Source organism: Pelodiscus sinensis, chromosome 2 (assembly GCF_052426305.1).
Source record: "Pelodiscus sinensis isolate ZL-2025 chromosome 2, ASM5242630v1, whole genome shotgun sequence".
Taxonomy (NCBI): Eukaryota; Metazoa; Chordata; order Testudines; family Trionychidae; genus Pelodiscus; species Pelodiscus sinensis.
The window spans coordinates 66,757,836-66,774,579 of record NC_143053.1 but is presented as its reverse complement, the minus strand read 5'-3'; the positions used below and the strand labels follow the sequence as shown (position 1 = coordinate 66,774,579).

General features: G+C 41.4%; 1 protein-coding gene across 1 annotated transcript in view; it reads left to right on the top strand.

Annotated features, from left to right (window-relative positions):
* The window catches only part of XKR4 (XK related 4), a 287,758-nt gene that overhangs the window by 181,053 nt on the left and 89,961 nt on the right, over window positions 1–16,744 (top strand). The window contains exon 2 of the mRNA XM_075920695.2: window positions 13,319–13,518. Coding sequence (XP_075776810.1) covers window positions 13,319–13,518 — 200 coding nt within the window. The remainder of the gene's footprint in view (window positions 1–13,318; window positions 13,519–16,744) is intronic.

Here is a 16,744-nt window from a genome sequence, read left to right as displayed (position 1 = left end):
ATTTGAATTTCCCGGGCTTCATTTGCATAAGCGGGGAGCCGCCATTTTTAAAACCCCGCTGGTTCGAACCCCATGCAGCGCGGCTACACGGGGCATGAACTAGGTAGTTCGAACTAGGCTTCCTAGTTCGAACTACCGTTACTCCTTGTGTATCAATCCCCGCCCCTCCAGGTTGGGATGGTAAAACCCTGCCAGGTGAACTTTTGAACCCTGGGGCGGCACTGACCCGGGACAGAGACTCTTGGGTGTTGGACTTTTGGGACTTTGGACGAGACTCTTGGGGTGTTGGACTTTTGGGACTTTGGGTGATTCGTGGCTGGGGGGTGGGTCTTTGCTCATGTTTGGTCTATGAATCCAAGTTTTGGTGTTTTCCCAAGTTAATGCTGATGTTAGTTACCTCATGTTATTACAGGTTTGCTGCTATACTGAGGCTCTGTGCTTGCGAGAAGGGAAGAATTGCCTCTTTGAGGCACCCAGAAGTGTATGTAAGATTTCCCAGGTCACTGGGTGGGGGCTCGAGCCGGTGTTGTATTACCTTGTTGGGAGGAGACCCCTAGATACTGAACCCGGCCCTTGCTGCTATTAACTCTGCCTGGCAGAAGGGTTACACATAGATACTTTAGGATGACTAAAGTGTAGATAAGATCAGATACCACTGAAAACTCAGTAAGGAGAGAAGAAATTGCGAAATAACTCTAGTGTAAGCAGATACAGGAAAGGGGAGATAAATTATTGTACAGTAAAGACTATTCCATGTCCACCTCTCACCATCCCTAATCATAAACCTAATGATAAAATTGCCAAAATGCTGCCATAACAGTGATTGAACCAGACCTTGAACATCAGAAAAACTATAAAGATGGGCAAGTGAGCCAAAAGGAGGTGAAATGACTTGCACATGATCGTAATGGAAATGTGTTGGCAGAACCAAAAATTGAACCTATACCTTTTCCATCTCAGTTTACGATCTTAACCCCTCAGATATTTTTCTTCCAACATCTTGCAATACTGCAATTCGAGACTGTAGTTTAGGAGTTTCATGCCCATTCCAGAGAGGCAGCCTTCACGCTCTTGGAAGAGGTCAGGTAGGGAAGATGTTGGGTTTCTCATTCAAAAAAATCCTTTCCCACAAGGTGTGTCACTTTCAGGGCTTCAGTCCAAGTGATACATGGGAGATAGCTATAATCTATTTCTATTTCCTTTTCCACATTAAACATCTAATTGTGTAGCTTATTTAGAAGTAATTTCAAGGTTTAATTTGAAACTTGGCACTGTCTACACAGCACCATATTTTGAAATAAAGCACTATTCCAAAATGTCCCTTAACCTTTGTGGAACGAGGGCTACAAGGACACCAGAATAGCATGCTTGTTATTTCGAAATCTATTTCAAAATAACGGGTGCGCTCAAAAGATGCAGAATAGCTATTTCAGGATATTTTTGGATTTCCATCTATATGTAGACCTATTGACCACAAATGAAGGGAGAGTTATGGGGTCTGTGATGATAGTGAGAAGAGGTTGACTGTGATTAAAAATCATCCAGACACAGAACATTTTTTGATTTGATGGAAACACTGAAAAAAATTGCTGTGAGTACAACAAAAATAGAATTTTTACAGCAAATTAAAAAGTTTAAAAAAAATCATTCCAGGTTGACCATGTCATTTCTTTTAACCTAAAGCAAAACATTTTGTTGCATTTTGAGCATTTTTAATATTTTAAATGTAAAAAAAAAAGGTAAAGCAAACTATGAATCTAAAGTTGTTTAGAATCCAAAAATCTAAATATTTCATTTAGAAAATATCAAAATGGGTGTTGACCGAGGGGGGGGGGGAGTGGAAGAACCAATCAAAATAGACTGCTGAAATTTGAATTGGATATAGATACTTTGCCTGCTTCTTTGTGGGGGAGAGTTAAATCAGGAGTTGAGAGACAAAGAATGACTTAAACCCAGGCAGGATTACCCTGCCTCCAAGGAATTTGGGGCATGGAAGTGGACTGAATCAAGAAAAGACTGGGAGTAAGTAAAGGGGAAAAGTGAATCTAGACATGATCTGAGTATTTTCTTTATTTTGTGGTTTGGTTTGAACTGCTCTGTGTAAATCTATGCTTCCCCTCGCCATTTATTATCTAAGCATTGTTCCCAGAGATTTTTTCTGTGTTTTAATTTATTTTCCTTAGTTGCTCTGTAACATCTAGCAACCAAGTATGCTTTATCAATTATATCTTTTGTTTTATAATAAAAAACACGTTTTAAGGTAATTATCTGATTCTTGTGTCCAGGAGGTCTGTCTGCCTACGTGCGTCTGTATGCCTCAGACTGAGAAGTCAACTACCAGAGACTGCAGCTTGTTTTTTTTTATTTTATTTTTTCAAGCTCTCTTGTGGTAGAAGGAAGTCCAAGGCTAGGTCTACACTGGCATGAATTTCAGAAAATGCTTTTAACGGAAAAGTTTTCCGTTAAAAGCATTTTCAGAAAAGCGCGTCTAGATTGGCAGGATGCTTTTCCGCAAAAGCACTTTTGCGGAAAAGTGTCCGTGGCCAATCTAGACGCACTTTTCTGCAAAAAAGCCCCGATCGCCTTTTTCACGATCGGGGCTTTTTTGCGGAAAACAGTACTATGCTGTCTATACTGGCCCTTTTGCGCACAAGTCTTTCGGAAAAAGACTTTTGCCCAAACGGGAGCAGCATAGTTTTTCCGGAAAAGCACTGATGATTTTACATGAGATTGTCAGTGCTTTTCCGGAAATTCAAGCGGCCAGTGTAGACAGCTGGCAAGTTTTTCTGGAAAAGCAGATGATTTTCTGGAAAAACTTGCCAGTCTAGACACAGACCAAGTGTTTTTTTCCTGGGTTCAGGAGGAAAGGGGTTTGTTTCACTTAGTAGTGGTAGCTTTTTTTGTTTATTTCTCAGAGCCAGAGTGTCTGTGACTCTCGGGGGACATTTTGTAAGCAGAGCCTGAAGAGGCAAGGTATTTAAAGTCTTTGCTGGCCCCCACCTTCTGCACTTGGAGTGCCAAAGTGGTGATCAGCATTGACAAAAGTAAATGTAGACTTCTCACTGCTGGGACATTGCCAGCATGACCTTTAGGCAAATTCAGGGTATTTCTCTGTTACAGAATCTATTTCTATTTCCTTTTCCACATTAAACATTGATGTTCCTATTGAAACATCATTTGGAAGGAAAATTAAAAATCGCCTGCTAAAATATTCCTTGCAAGACAAAGGAATAAAAAATAAAGAGATGTATGCTGTTCGTCAGAACAAAAAAAAAAGATGTTAGTGTGTTTCTAGTAAGGAAACAAAGTTGTGTTTTGTTTTGGGGGGTTGTTTTTGTTTTTCAATATTCAGACACGCCCAACAAAAAGTATATTAAAAGCAAATTGTCTTGTTATTTAACAGCAGCTATTGCTGAGGTAAAAATATAGTAAAGTTTCCTCTGGTAGCTAGGCAACAGACAAAAATGCCACTTATTTGAATTGCTGTTTCTTCTACTATTTTTTAAATGCTTCTGTAGAGATTCTTACTCTCCATACTTCTCAAACAGTAGAAAAAGCAGCTGTTTAAAATATAGATAAATTGTTTAATGTACTGTTTTATCCATGAGGCAAATCAGACATCAAATAAATGTTCAAAATCGTTACAACTGGTCATTAATGATTTTGATCTTCCTGTAAATGTTTCAGTTGATTACGTAACACAAGCAAATGTCCTCTGCTGACATAGACAATTGTCACAAATATGGACGATATGAAGCATGAAATCAGTACATTTCCATTTTCCCAAAGAATGCAAATGTTGTCTCAGTCATGTGTATCTTCCTAAAGACTTTTTAGATTAAGTGCATAGTAGTAATATAGTATTTGTCACTTCCAAACTGAAATGTTCTTTTCAGAGCTGCATGTATTACTCCTCTAATAGATGGTTTCATTATGGTGAAAATCTAGTAGAAAACACTCAGAGCTATAGTCTGACTGGAAAACACTCGGAGCTATAGTCTGGCTCCCTTTTTTCAAAATCAGAATGAAAAGCAGCTGAATAGAGCTCTTCTCTCTAATTCCTGTGAAATCTGACTGCTTGATTTCTGATCTACCATCTGCAAATAAGATGGAAAGTTGGCTGTTTGGGACTAGGAGCACTGAAAAATAATCTGGCAAATTACCTGCAGCAATATGCACAAAATTCTACCCACAAGCAGAAGAAAAATTGATGACATTTCATATTGTAATACATCCACGAGCACCAAGAATTTGGATTTTCACTTCTCCTTCAAACTATCAGACCTTTGCTATTTTTGTTAGAGAGGTATTATTGTTAGCAAAACAGTAACTCTTGCATACAGTAGAGCAGCTCTGATATCATCCATTAGAGGGGAGTGGTGAGAACACCACTTATCCAGTTCATTAAAATACTGTGAGGCAAACTACAGGTGAAATCTTAGCTCTTTGAAGACAATCGCAAAACTCCTGTTAACATCACTGGGGCCAGGATATTGCCCCAGGAGAGCCTTTCTAAATTGTGTCAGTCCGGCCTTGGTGTATGTGGACTGTAGCACTGCATAGAATTGCTGTCCTACCCTACTTCCATCTTACAAAAGGATCCAGGGAAAACAATCTTCCACTAAACCTGGAGCAGAGATTGGGGGAGAATTATCCCACAGCCAGAACCAGTCCTGCTAGGTCCTGTTTATGCTGTTCCACCAGTATTAAAGTCTCACCAGTGTATTTAGGATGAAATCTAGCATTACTAAAATCAGAGGAAGAAGGAGGGAGTTATGCCTGTGCATAAAAAATAGACATTTGAACTCCCCAGACCGGACACTGAGGGCTCACCCCAGGCTGCCTTTCTTGAGTAAGTATCTTCTTCAATACCTTCTCCTGACAACACAGGGTTGGTCAAATGCCAGCCTCTGTCTATTGGACCCTGCAAACTAATTAATTAATGTTTGTAAAGCACTTCATAGTTGGAAGGCACTATTATAAGTAATTGGTATTATCTCATAATTACCCTATTACATCTAAATTAAATGCATACTTGGGCATACTTTAGTCACATAATTAAAATGTCACCCAAAACATTTCAGATGTAAATGTGTGAGTTTATGCTGAGGGGCAGCAACTTTAATTTGTGCATGTACGCTGGCGGACAGTACTCCTATCAGAGAGAAAGCCACCATTTACTTACTGCATAAATGTACTGTATTTCCTTGAGCACCAAGTGTGCAGATTATCTTGCTCTAGTTCTCTTTCTCCTTTCATTTGGGGGGAGGGAACAATGTAAGGACTGTCTCGCTTTCCTGCATGTTTTCGAGTTCCTCTCTGTCCCACATGTAGTATGAGAGAACAATGATGTAGGACAACATCTTGTCCCAAACATAGGTCCTTCAGGGTCACATTTTATCAGCGATCAGTTTGTTATGCGGCATGACTCATGAACTGATATAAATTAAGAGCTTTATTGGGATAAGAACTTTGTCTATTCCCTCAAAAGACAAAGAATAAATTGTCATCTAATAATTATGCAGATGGCAAGCTATGATTTCTGCTTCCTTGCTTGCCTTAATTATGCATGCCACTTGTTTGGATCAGTATTACCAAACCCAAGCATTTAAAAATCACAAGTCAGGCCTTAAAAATCATGAATTTGACTTAAAAATCATAAGATTTTATTTATTTAAAAAGTATATTAAATGTGGGTTCTTTATGGTTTCTGAACCTTTAGGTCATACACAGTTCGGCTACGTCTACACTGGCATGATTTTGCGCAAATACTTTTAACACAAGAGTTTTTGCATTCAAGTATTTGCGCAAGAGAGCGTCTACACTGGCATCTGCCTTTGCGCAAGAGATGTGCTTTTGTGCAAAAGCATCCGTGCCAGTGTAGACGCTCTCTTGCGCAAGAAAGCTCCAATGGCCATTTTAGCCATCGGGTTTCTTGCGCAAGAAATTAACTTTGCCTGTCTACACTGGCCTCTTGCACAAGAACAGTTGCACAAGAGGGCTTATCCCTCAGCGGGAGCATCAGAATATTTGCGCAAGAAGCGCGGATTTTATACATGAGAACGTCAGTGTTCTTGTACAAGTACTCGCGGCCAGCGTAAACAGGTGGCAAGATTTTGCACAAAAGCACATATGTAGACACAGCCTTCATGTTTTCAAGCTTTTCTCATAAGTGTGGGAGCTAGAACCTTTTTTGTAATGAAATGCAAGATTCTCATACAATCACTTGATTCTAGCCTCTGGGGCTTTAAGAAAACCATGGTTTAAGAAAAACAAGACTTCTGATAACATTATGGTATTTGGTAACTTTGTTATACTAAACATGCTATTACTTGTCCTTGGTCACTGCTCTAGCCTGTTGTTTGTTCCACCTCCATTTGGGGAAAAGGAATATTGGATATATATTAGTATAGTGCCTATCACAATGGATCTCTCAACCTGGTTCAGGCCTTTATGCATTCTCTCTGGAATCCCTTGAATTGAGTAAGATTTCCCCTGGGACGCCTATAATGCTACATCTAGACTGCAGGCTTCTTTCAAAAGAAGCTTTTCCAGAAAAGATCTTCCAAAAAAAGTCTTCCAAAAGAGAGTGCCCACACTACCGAAGAACATCGAAAAAGTGATCTGCTTTTTCGAAAGAGAGTGTCCACACTGAATGAATGCTATCTCGCAATTAAGCTGTGATTACTATGGATGGAGTTGCCACCACAGCAGCTGTGCTTTTTCCTCTTTCCTCTTCTTCCTAAAGAACTTCCTCTTCCCTGTCCACACACGCCTTTTTCCAAAAGAGCTCTTTTGGAAAAAAGCTTCTTCCTCATAGAAAAGGATTACCAATGCTCAAAAAAAACCCTCGGTTCTTTCAATTTTCTTTTGTAAAAATGCGAGATTTGGGGGTGATGACCTAAGGCAGAGGGGAGTGATAACCTGGGACAGGGAATTAGAAAGTCGGACGAGCTGTGGTGCAAGATGCAGGAGATGAGGTGCTAGAGGCAGGCTTTAGCCGAGAGTCACTTACCTTTGGCAGCTCCCAGCCAGCAGTCCAACAGGGTCTCTGAGGCAAGCTCCCTCCTGCAGCAGCCCCTGCCACATAGGTTCCCTCCATGTGCTGCTCAGGACCATGCATCAAAAGATTTTGCACGTTCTCCTCCACCCCCAGGCCAATTGGGTCTTGGGGGTGGGGGAGCATGCAACGTCTCTCACCCCCTACCACAATCACGTGACACCTAGAGGGAACTCCCAGCTACTTTGAATAACTGGTAGCTCCCTCTACACACCATGCACCTCTGGCATGGAAGGGAGGTGAGAGGTGGAGATTTTGCATGCTCTCCTGCACCCCGAGCCGATCATTGCAACTGGGGGTAAGGGAGCACTCAAAGTCTCTCATTCCCTGCCAGGGGCATGCGGCACATAGATGGAACTGCGATGATTGGCCCGGGAGTAAGGGAAAGTGCAAAATCTTCTCCCCTCCCTCCGCTGCCCAGGGCACGCAGCATGTAAAGGGAACTGCAAGCCATTTTGAACAGCTAACAACTTCATCTACACACTAGATGCCCAGAAGGGGCAAGGCCCCAAGCAGAAGGGGTGGGGCTAGGGGCTAGCCTCCCCAAGCCAGCCCTCAGCACTTCCCAGATCACACCATACAGGGCATGGCTGCTGCTACCACTGCCATTGTGGAAGCAACAGTGGCAGCCCAGTACTCCGGGCCATGGGGCATCTGTCCCCTTTGGCCCTCCCTCTCTCCCCATTGATGGCCCTGCTCCACAACGACACTCAGCCTCAGCCTTGCTCTCACCATTTCTCCAGACCACACTGTGTTTTTGTTTGGTGTGCGCTGACTGAGTGCAGGCTTGAGCTCCACTCAGAGCATATCCCAGCAATTGGGGAGAGTGACAGCAGTGATTTTTTTCTATGTGAACTGATGCTCTGGAGGAGAGTGTGTCTGGAACATTCTATGTCACAGAGTTCAGAAATCCTGTCAGATGAAGTTAGAGCTTGAGAATGAAGTGAGGCTGGATGTTGCCTGTAAATCATGGCCCCGTCTCACTGTGCTAACTCAGCTTTGTTGTAGGGTCTTTAGAATTGGGAAGTGGAAAGTGGGAATGTTGTAACAGTGTTTATCACCAAATTAAAATGTCAATTAATCTTTAATAGTTATTAAGCACAAGAGCATGACTGGCTGATTGGAGTTTGTAATATATAACAATTAGAAGTAAAAGTGGCAAAGACCTCCCCTCTTGTCATATAACTCCTCTTTCAGTGGGACTCATGCATTTTGAGGGTAACCAGATGCACCCCTGTTGTCCATATCCAACTGTTTCATTTGGGCAGTAATATTTGAAGTGTTACTGGACTCATCGTTTAACTGACTCTCCAGTTTAGGATCAGTGAGGGCCATAGTGAGTAAATGGCTAATTTAGATGAGTTTTGAAACAATTTAACAATGAAGTAACTGCTCCAGGACCACTGATTAACTTTACTTTTTCATCCATTTTGTAGGTAGACTCCCTTCTCTTTCCTCCCCTCCCCCAACCTCTCTTTCTTCTTCGATAGTTTGATCCATCAGGGGCAGATCGAGCAGCAGCAGAAATTAGGTCAGCAGCTCCAGCATAAAGATGACAAGATGCTGATGCTTCACTGTAGCAAAAACTGCTTGAGTAAAATTGGGGTGGGAGTAAGGAGAAGAACACATGTGTCCATTCTCGGGTATTACTTAGTCAGCAAGGGTGGAGAAAGCTTCCCTCTTCTAATAAATGGAACAATCATGGGGCAAGAGAAACCTGGCCAAGAGGGAGGGAATAGATAAGGACAACTAGGTAGTACCCTGCTGACAGAGAAACTATAAGGCCACTGATCTCCATTTTATAGAGCATTGCCTGCCCCCCAGCACATATTGCAGTACCTGCCAGCTGATTTCTGTTCTCATCCTGGTACCTGCCTCCAGCCCTCTGTTAGAATGAAACCTCCTATCCTTCTTCCCACAGATAGGAGAGGTGAGTGGTAGAAAAGGGGCTCGGATTTCCTTCCTGACAACAGATCAGAGGCCACTCAGGAAAGAGCACAGGTGTCACAGCAGCTGCTATCTGGGTTTTCTCAGTGACAGAACAGCTTCACTGACTGTCAGCCACCATCCCTTTGCCTCCAACAAAACAGGGGCTGCTCACAAACAGGGAAGAGCTAATAGGGGAAGTAGAAGTGGGTGACAACCTGGGAAGAAGTGATCACGAGATGGTAGATTTCAGGATCCTGACCAAAGGAAGAAAAGAGGGTAGTAAAATACACACCTTGAACTTCAGAAAAGCAGACTTCGACTCCTTCAGAGACCTGATGGGCAGAATCCCCTGGGATGCTAAAATGAAGGAGAGAGGAGCCCAGGAGAGCTGGCAGTATTTTAAAGAAGCCTTTTTGAAGGCATGGAAAGAAACCATTCCAATGTGTAGCAAGAGAAGCAAATATGGTAGGCGACTATATTGGCTCACCGGGGAAATCCTTGGTGAACTTAGCACAAAAAGGGAGCTTACAAAACGTGGAAACTTGGACAGATGACTAGGGAGGGGTATAAGTGTATAGCTCGAGAATGCAGGGGAGTTATCAGGAAGGCGAAAGCGCAATTGGAATTGCAACTCGCAAGAGATGTGAAGGATAACAAGAAAGGTTTCTACAGGCATGTTAGCAAGAAGAAGGTGATCATAGAGGGTGTGGGGCCCCTACTGGATGAGAGCAGTAACCTAGTGAGAGATAATGTGGGGAAAGCTGAAGTACTTAATGCTTTCTTTGCCTCTGTCTTCACGGACAAGGTCAGCTCCCAGACTAATGCACTCAGTGATGCAATATGGGACGAAGGTAGACAGCCCTTGTGGGGGAAAGAACAGGTTAGGAACTATTTAGAAAAGCTAACCATACATAAATCCATGGGTCCAGACTTAATAAATCCGAGGGTACTGAGGGAGTTGGCAAATGTAATTGAGGAGCCTTTGGCCATTATCTTTGATAAGTCATGGAGATCAGGAGTGATCCCAGATGAATGGAAAAAGGCAAAGGTATTGCCCATCTAAGAAAGAGAAGGATGATCCAGGGAACTATAGGCCGGTCAGTCTTACCTCAGTTCCTGGAAAAATCATGGAAGGGATCCTTAAGGAATCCATTTTGAGGCATTTGGAAGAGAGGAAAGTGATTAGGAATAGTCATCATGGATTCACAAAGGGAAAGTCGTGCCTGATCAATCTGATTAGCTTCTATGATGAGGTAACTGGTCTGAGAACATGGGAAGGTCAGTGGATGTGATATACCTTGATTTTAGCAAGGCTTTGATACGGTCTCCCACAACATTCTTCCCAGCAAGTTAAGGGAATGTGGATTGGATAAATGGACGGTAAGATGGATAGAAAGCTGGATGGAAGGTCAGGCCCAGCGGCTAGTGATCAACGGCTCAATGTCAGGATGGCAGTCTGTTTCTAGCGGAGTGCCCCAAGGTTCGGTTCTGGGACCAGTTTCGTTCAACATCTTTATTAATGACCTGGATGAGGGGATGGATTGCACCCTCAGCAAGTTTTCAGATGATACTAAGCTGGGGGGAGAGGTAGACACACTGGAGGGAAGAGTTAGAGTCCAGAGTGACTTAGACAAATTGGAGGATTGGGCCACAAGAAATCTGATGAGGTTCAACAAGGACAAGTGCAGAGTCCTGCACTTGGGACGGAAGAATCCCAAGCATTGTTGCAGGCTCAGGACCAACTGGTTAAGTAGCAGTTCTGTAGAAAAGGACCTGGGGGTTACAGTGGATGAGAAGCTGGACATGAGTCAACAATGTGCCCTTGTAGCCAAGAAGGCTAATGGCATGCTTGGTTGCATTAAGAGGAGCATTGTCAGTCGATCCAGAGATGTGATTATTCCCCTTTTTCTCGGCTCTGGTGAGGCCACATCTGGGGCTCGTCTACACTGGCCCCTTTTCCGGAAGGGGCATGTTAATTTCTCAGGTCGTAATAGGGAAATCCGCCGGGGATTTAAATATCCCCCGCAGCATTTAAATAAAAATGTCCGCCGCTTTTTTCCGGCTTTTAGAAAAGCCGGAAAAGAGCGTCTACACTGGCCCCGATCCTCCGGAAAAAAAAGCCCTTTTCCGGAGGATCTTATTTGAAGTAGGAATAAGATCTTCCGGAAAAGGGCTTTTTTTTCCGGAGGATCGGGGCCAGTGTAGACGCTCTTTTCCGGCTTTTCTAAAAGCCGGAAAAAAGCGGCGGACATTTTTATTTAAATGCCGCGGGGGATATTTAAATCCCCCACGGATTTCCCTATTACGACCTGTGAAATTAACATGCCCCTTCCAGAAAAGGGGCCAGTGTAGACGTAGCCCTGGAGTATAGTGTCCAGTTCTGGGCCCCCCCACTACAAAAAGGATGTGGACGCATTGGAGAGGGTCCAGCGGAGGGCAACCAAAATGATTAGGGGGATGGAGCATATGACCTACAAGAAGAGGCTGAGGGAGTTGGGTCTATTTAGTCTGCAGAAGCAAAGAGTGAGGGGGGAGTTGATATCAGCCTTCAACTTCCTGAAGGGAGGTTCCAAAGAGGCTGGAGAGAGGCTGTTCACAATAGTGATGGATGGCAGAACAAGGAACAATGGTCTCAAGTTGCAGTGGGAGAGGTCCAGGTTGGATATTAGGAAAAACTATTTCACTAGGAGGGTGGTGAAGCACTGGAATGGGTTACCTAGGGAAGTAATGGAGTCTCCATCCTTAGAGGTGTTTAAGTCCTGGCTTGATAAAGCCCTGGCTGGGTTGATTTAATTGGGATTGGTCCTGCCTTGGGCAGAGGGCTGGATTTGATGGTCTTCTAAGGTCTTTTCCAGCTCTATGATTCTGTGATTCTAACCACGTGCTTTTCTGGTCCCATCCTCTGCTAATCTTATTCTTAAATCTTTGGAACAAGATATAGTGTTTCTACATGAGAAAGGGAATTTGTTGTAGATGTTCCCACTTCAAAACATATCGGCTGTGTCTACATTGGCACCCTTTTCCGGAAAAGGGATGCTAATGAGACAAGTCGAATTGCAAATGCCGCGGGGGATTTAAATATCCCCCGCGGCATTTGCATGAACATGGCTGCCGCTTTTTTCCGGCTCAGGGCTTTGCCGGAGAAAAGCGCCAGTCTAGATGGGATCTTTCAGAAAATAAAGCCTTTTCCGGAAGATCCCTTATTCCTGATTTTAAGAAGAATAAGGGATCTTCTGGAAAAGGCTTTATTTTCCGAAGATCCCGTCTAGACTGGCGCTTTTCTCCGGCAAAGCCCCGAGCCGGAAAAAAGCGGCAGCCATGTTCATGCAAATGCTGCGGGAGATATTTAAATCCCCCGCAGCATTTGCAATTCCGACTTGTCTCATTAGCATCCCTTTTCCGGAAAAGGGTGCCAATGTAGACACGGCCATCCAGACTACAATAAAAATATTTTTTAAGATGGCCAAGGATTGTGATTTATTCATTGTGCTTCTCACTCTGGAAAACAGAGCTACTGAGCACTGCAGTTCTTTAAGGCTCTGATCCTGCAATTACCTCCATGTATACTTGCTCCTCTGCCAGCAGGATACAGCTACACTTCATGGCAAATGTCGAATTAAGATACGCAACTTCAGCTACATCAGTTGTGTTGCTGTTGCTGAAATAGATTAATTCATTCAGCTTTTGGCACTGTCTATACAACAGGAAGTTAAAGGCAGAACACTCTTCCTTCGACTTTCCTTACTCCTTGTGAAATGAGGATTACAGAAGTCAGAATAAGAAGTCCTCCTGCTCGAAATTATTTCAAAATAATGGCTTGCAGTGTAGACACACACTTTGTTATTTCGAAATAACATCAGTTATTCTGAAATAATGCTGCTGTGCAGTACCACTGAAGTCAGTATGGGTCTATGTGAACCTAAGGTGCTGCCCAAGCAGAGCCTGTTGCAGGTTCAGGGCCTTTGGACCTGAGCCAGAGCCCACTTTATTAGATTTACTTTTCCATTATTTTAGTTTTTCCATTTGCTTCAATGGGTTTTGCAGAAGGTCATAAATGAGCTCAGTTTTTCTGTATTTCATCCTAAAATGCTTTATCTTTGAAAGTAATTGAATGCATTTTACAAATAAGGCAAAAGTTCTAAGCTTTCAAAAATGGTGTTATCCATACCATTTTTGTTTATTTTCCCATTGAACAAAATATTATGAACTAGAATATAATGTTCCTTCTGAATATTTATTCTCCTGCAGCATGTTGAGACATTGCAGGTTAGTTGAGAGTTAAAAACATTGCTTGTAAAATCTTCTTATTAATTTCTCTCTTATTTCTAGGTATTTCCACACGATATACTTAGGTATCCGCAGTCGACAGAGTGGAGAGAACGACAGATGGCGGTTTTATTGGAAAATGGTATATGAGTATGCGGATGTGAGTATGCTGCATTTGCTAGCCACGTTTCTGGAAAGTGCTCCACAGCTGGTCCTGCAGCTCTGTATTGTTGTTCAGACTCGTACTCTACAGGCTCTCCAAGGTAAGGGGTCATTTCAGGTAATTTCATCATTTTAGGAGGATGTCATTTATGGACATACATGCTCTGTTGTTTCAAGCCACTATGTACGTTGAAAAAAATGACTTACAGTAATTGTTAAAACAACAATATATCAAACACACACTATTTACTTCAGCACTTTTTGTCACTCCTAGTTAATGGTAGTTACTATTCTGTTTTGCCCAATCTACGCCCTTCTAATTGAAACAAGGATAACATAATATTTACCAGAGGTGTTTTTACCAGGTAAAATCATGGTTTTCATTGTTAGTCCTAGTTTAAGCCATTTTCAGTTTTAAAACTGATTTGTTAATATACACCACATTATATTTAATTTTAGTTACATATTTAAATTGTGTTTACATAAGGCAGTATATTTGCAGATTAATTCAGGGTTGTACAAATATAAAGTAAAACTGCAGTAGGTGCAGTATTAATATACATAATTCTAATACTGAATATCAGTCTGTATGCATTTTATCTGTATGCATTTTGATTTGGTGTCCTCTAAAGGAAGTTATATATCTCATGATGCATTTCTATTTTCAATATTATATAAAGAAGTCAAAGTATTTGATTATATGAAAACAACAGTAATACAGACATATAGTCTTGAAGCATTAAGAAATTAGAAACATACAGGGTTATGAATTACCAGTGCAGGTCCTTTTGGTCATGCATCATTCTGTCGAGAGGACCAACTCTGATGTAGTAGCGAGTCTGACCCTACTCCTAAGTTTTGAATGGATATATCCAAAGTTTGAAAAGAAATTGATCTGTGCTTCCTGAACTTGTTGGACCTTGAAGCAATTATTTTACCCAGTTTAAACCCAGGTTAAGATGGTATTTACCAGCACCATGTCTTTAAGCAGTTTTTCCTTTCAAATTTTCAATCATAAATAATAAGATGTACTCATGATTATCCACTTGAGGGAAGAAAATCAGCACTAGTTTCCTTCTCTTTCCATCTTTAATGGCATAGCTGAAAGCAAAGATCTTGGAAAGATGTCAAAAGTCTTATGACATGTTTGGCTATTGGTAGTCAGACAGGTGTTCTTGAAGTAGTATGTTAGACTGATGGGTTTTGCAAATAGACCAAGTCCTTGAAGCTTGATGCTTAGTTCTGACAAAGGTTTAATTTTTGTTTCATTACTTTAAAATAATAAATGCAAATGTGCATCCTAGATTAAAGCCTTCTCTGTAGATTGGTAATACCATAATCAAGGCCCAATAGCAATGAAAATAGTCTTTTCTGCAATGTTTATTTCTCTTTTTACCCTGTTCTTTTGTGCCTTATTGTTGCACTACTGTGTAAGGTCATGCCAGGACAGGCCATCTTGGGATGCTGGGGGACCAATGAACAGAGTACATGGAGAAGGAAGAAACGATATTGTGACATACCCCCAGAGTACAATCTGAATGTCTGTGTCTCTAACCGGTGTCGTACCCAGAGTACAATCTGAATGGCTGTGTCACTGCTTTATTGTGAAAACAATCACTCCTAATCTGCCCATACACCACCTCTAGCATGTAAATTACTCCCAGTTAGAGTGTATGAGTGCTGCAGCTTGCCACTCTTGAATTACAAAGCAGAGCGACACCAGCAAACCCCCCATTCCAGAGTTTCCTCATCGCTGAAAACAGAAATGTATATCTTGTAATTTCCCACCTCTCTCCTGTACAATGCAAGCTCATATGAAGTCTTGTCATTTTATTAATAAACACACTGGTTTATTAGCTGATTTTTTTTCATTTAGGATCTGTCCTTCAGCCCAAAGCTATTTCCTTTTTTCTTCACATTTTATGGACACCATGAGGAATAATTTGGAGCATTTGCTCTCTCTTCTTACAGTTCTTTTCCTTCTTCCAGAAACATTTCCAGTTGAAGTTCATGAGACCTAGGGAAAAAGTCTCTGATAGAAATTTAGTTAGAGAAATATGGGCAGAATATTGTACCATTGCTGTATATTGCATATCTTCATAAATGGTTAATATAGATGGATCCTCACCTTCATTTTGGTGTAGTCGTAGATGTGTCTGTGAGAAATGTGATTGGTGGGGAGACATTCAACCTGTAAAGTACTCTGTAAATGCTTTTTAATTAAAATATCTGAAATACTTCAGTTTAGCAAAAAAGGTTCCTGAGGCCTGCAATCAACAAGCTGTGTGAATTTTATGATGATACATCTTCTAATATCTGATACATAACTATGCACTTCTGCATGGAAGGCTGGCAACAGATTCTGATCTCCCATTCAACCTTTTTCTCCCATCTGCCCAGGAAAAAGGTCCCATAAAAAAAAAACTAAGAAAATTAAGCAAGACTTAAAACAACCTTAAAAATTGTAGTCCCTTGATGAAAGCTGATGCAATGCTCATATACTGCCAGCTGTGAAATTCCTTCCTCTGTTCTCTTTACTTATTAAAGAAATAAGTTAAGGTAATGAATTGTGCCGTAGGCTGACAGACTTACTATAGAGCTGTGTAAGTAAAGCATAATTTCTCAGCAGTGCTCTAAAAGATCTGGCTTTTATTTTATTCCTGATCATCACCAAAATGGCTTGTTCATTGGCTAGTTGATCAGAGATCTTGTTGCCTCTTTTACAGGTTTCTAACAGGGGTCAATATATACAGTTGTTTTTCTTTAGAAGATTGATGCTTTGATTTGTTAGTAGTCAATTAGTCGCTTGTCCCTAAAGGTTTCTAATTATCCTGAAGATGGATAGAGTGTCAAAACACTCGCTCAGAGCTTGTCAGGGTACACTTTGGCCATGAACCACAAATTTGTGATAAGAAGTGAGTGACACTGGAAATTCTTTGGCACATAAACAGGGTATTTTTACAATCAAGACATTAATAGCCACAAGAAAAGCTGTTGAATAGTTTTTTACACTTGTTTTTACAAGCTACAAAAATAAGGCATTAAACTCAGATTGCAGAATTGAGATATGGATTACTTTTAAAGTACAGTAAGCTAGACAGTCAAGTACAAAACATTATGATCAACATGAGTCTAATTTACCTTTTTTTGTAGTGATTGTGTTACACAAATTATTGGTTCCTTTTCTCCTTTAAGATGCTGCTTCCTCTTAATCAGAGTCTACCACACATCTTTTTTTTTTGTAATTGATAAACTGTTTTTATTAGAAGAAACAATTTGGAACAATATAGCTGGCATAGAAAAAATGAAAGCAAGAAAATTAGCATA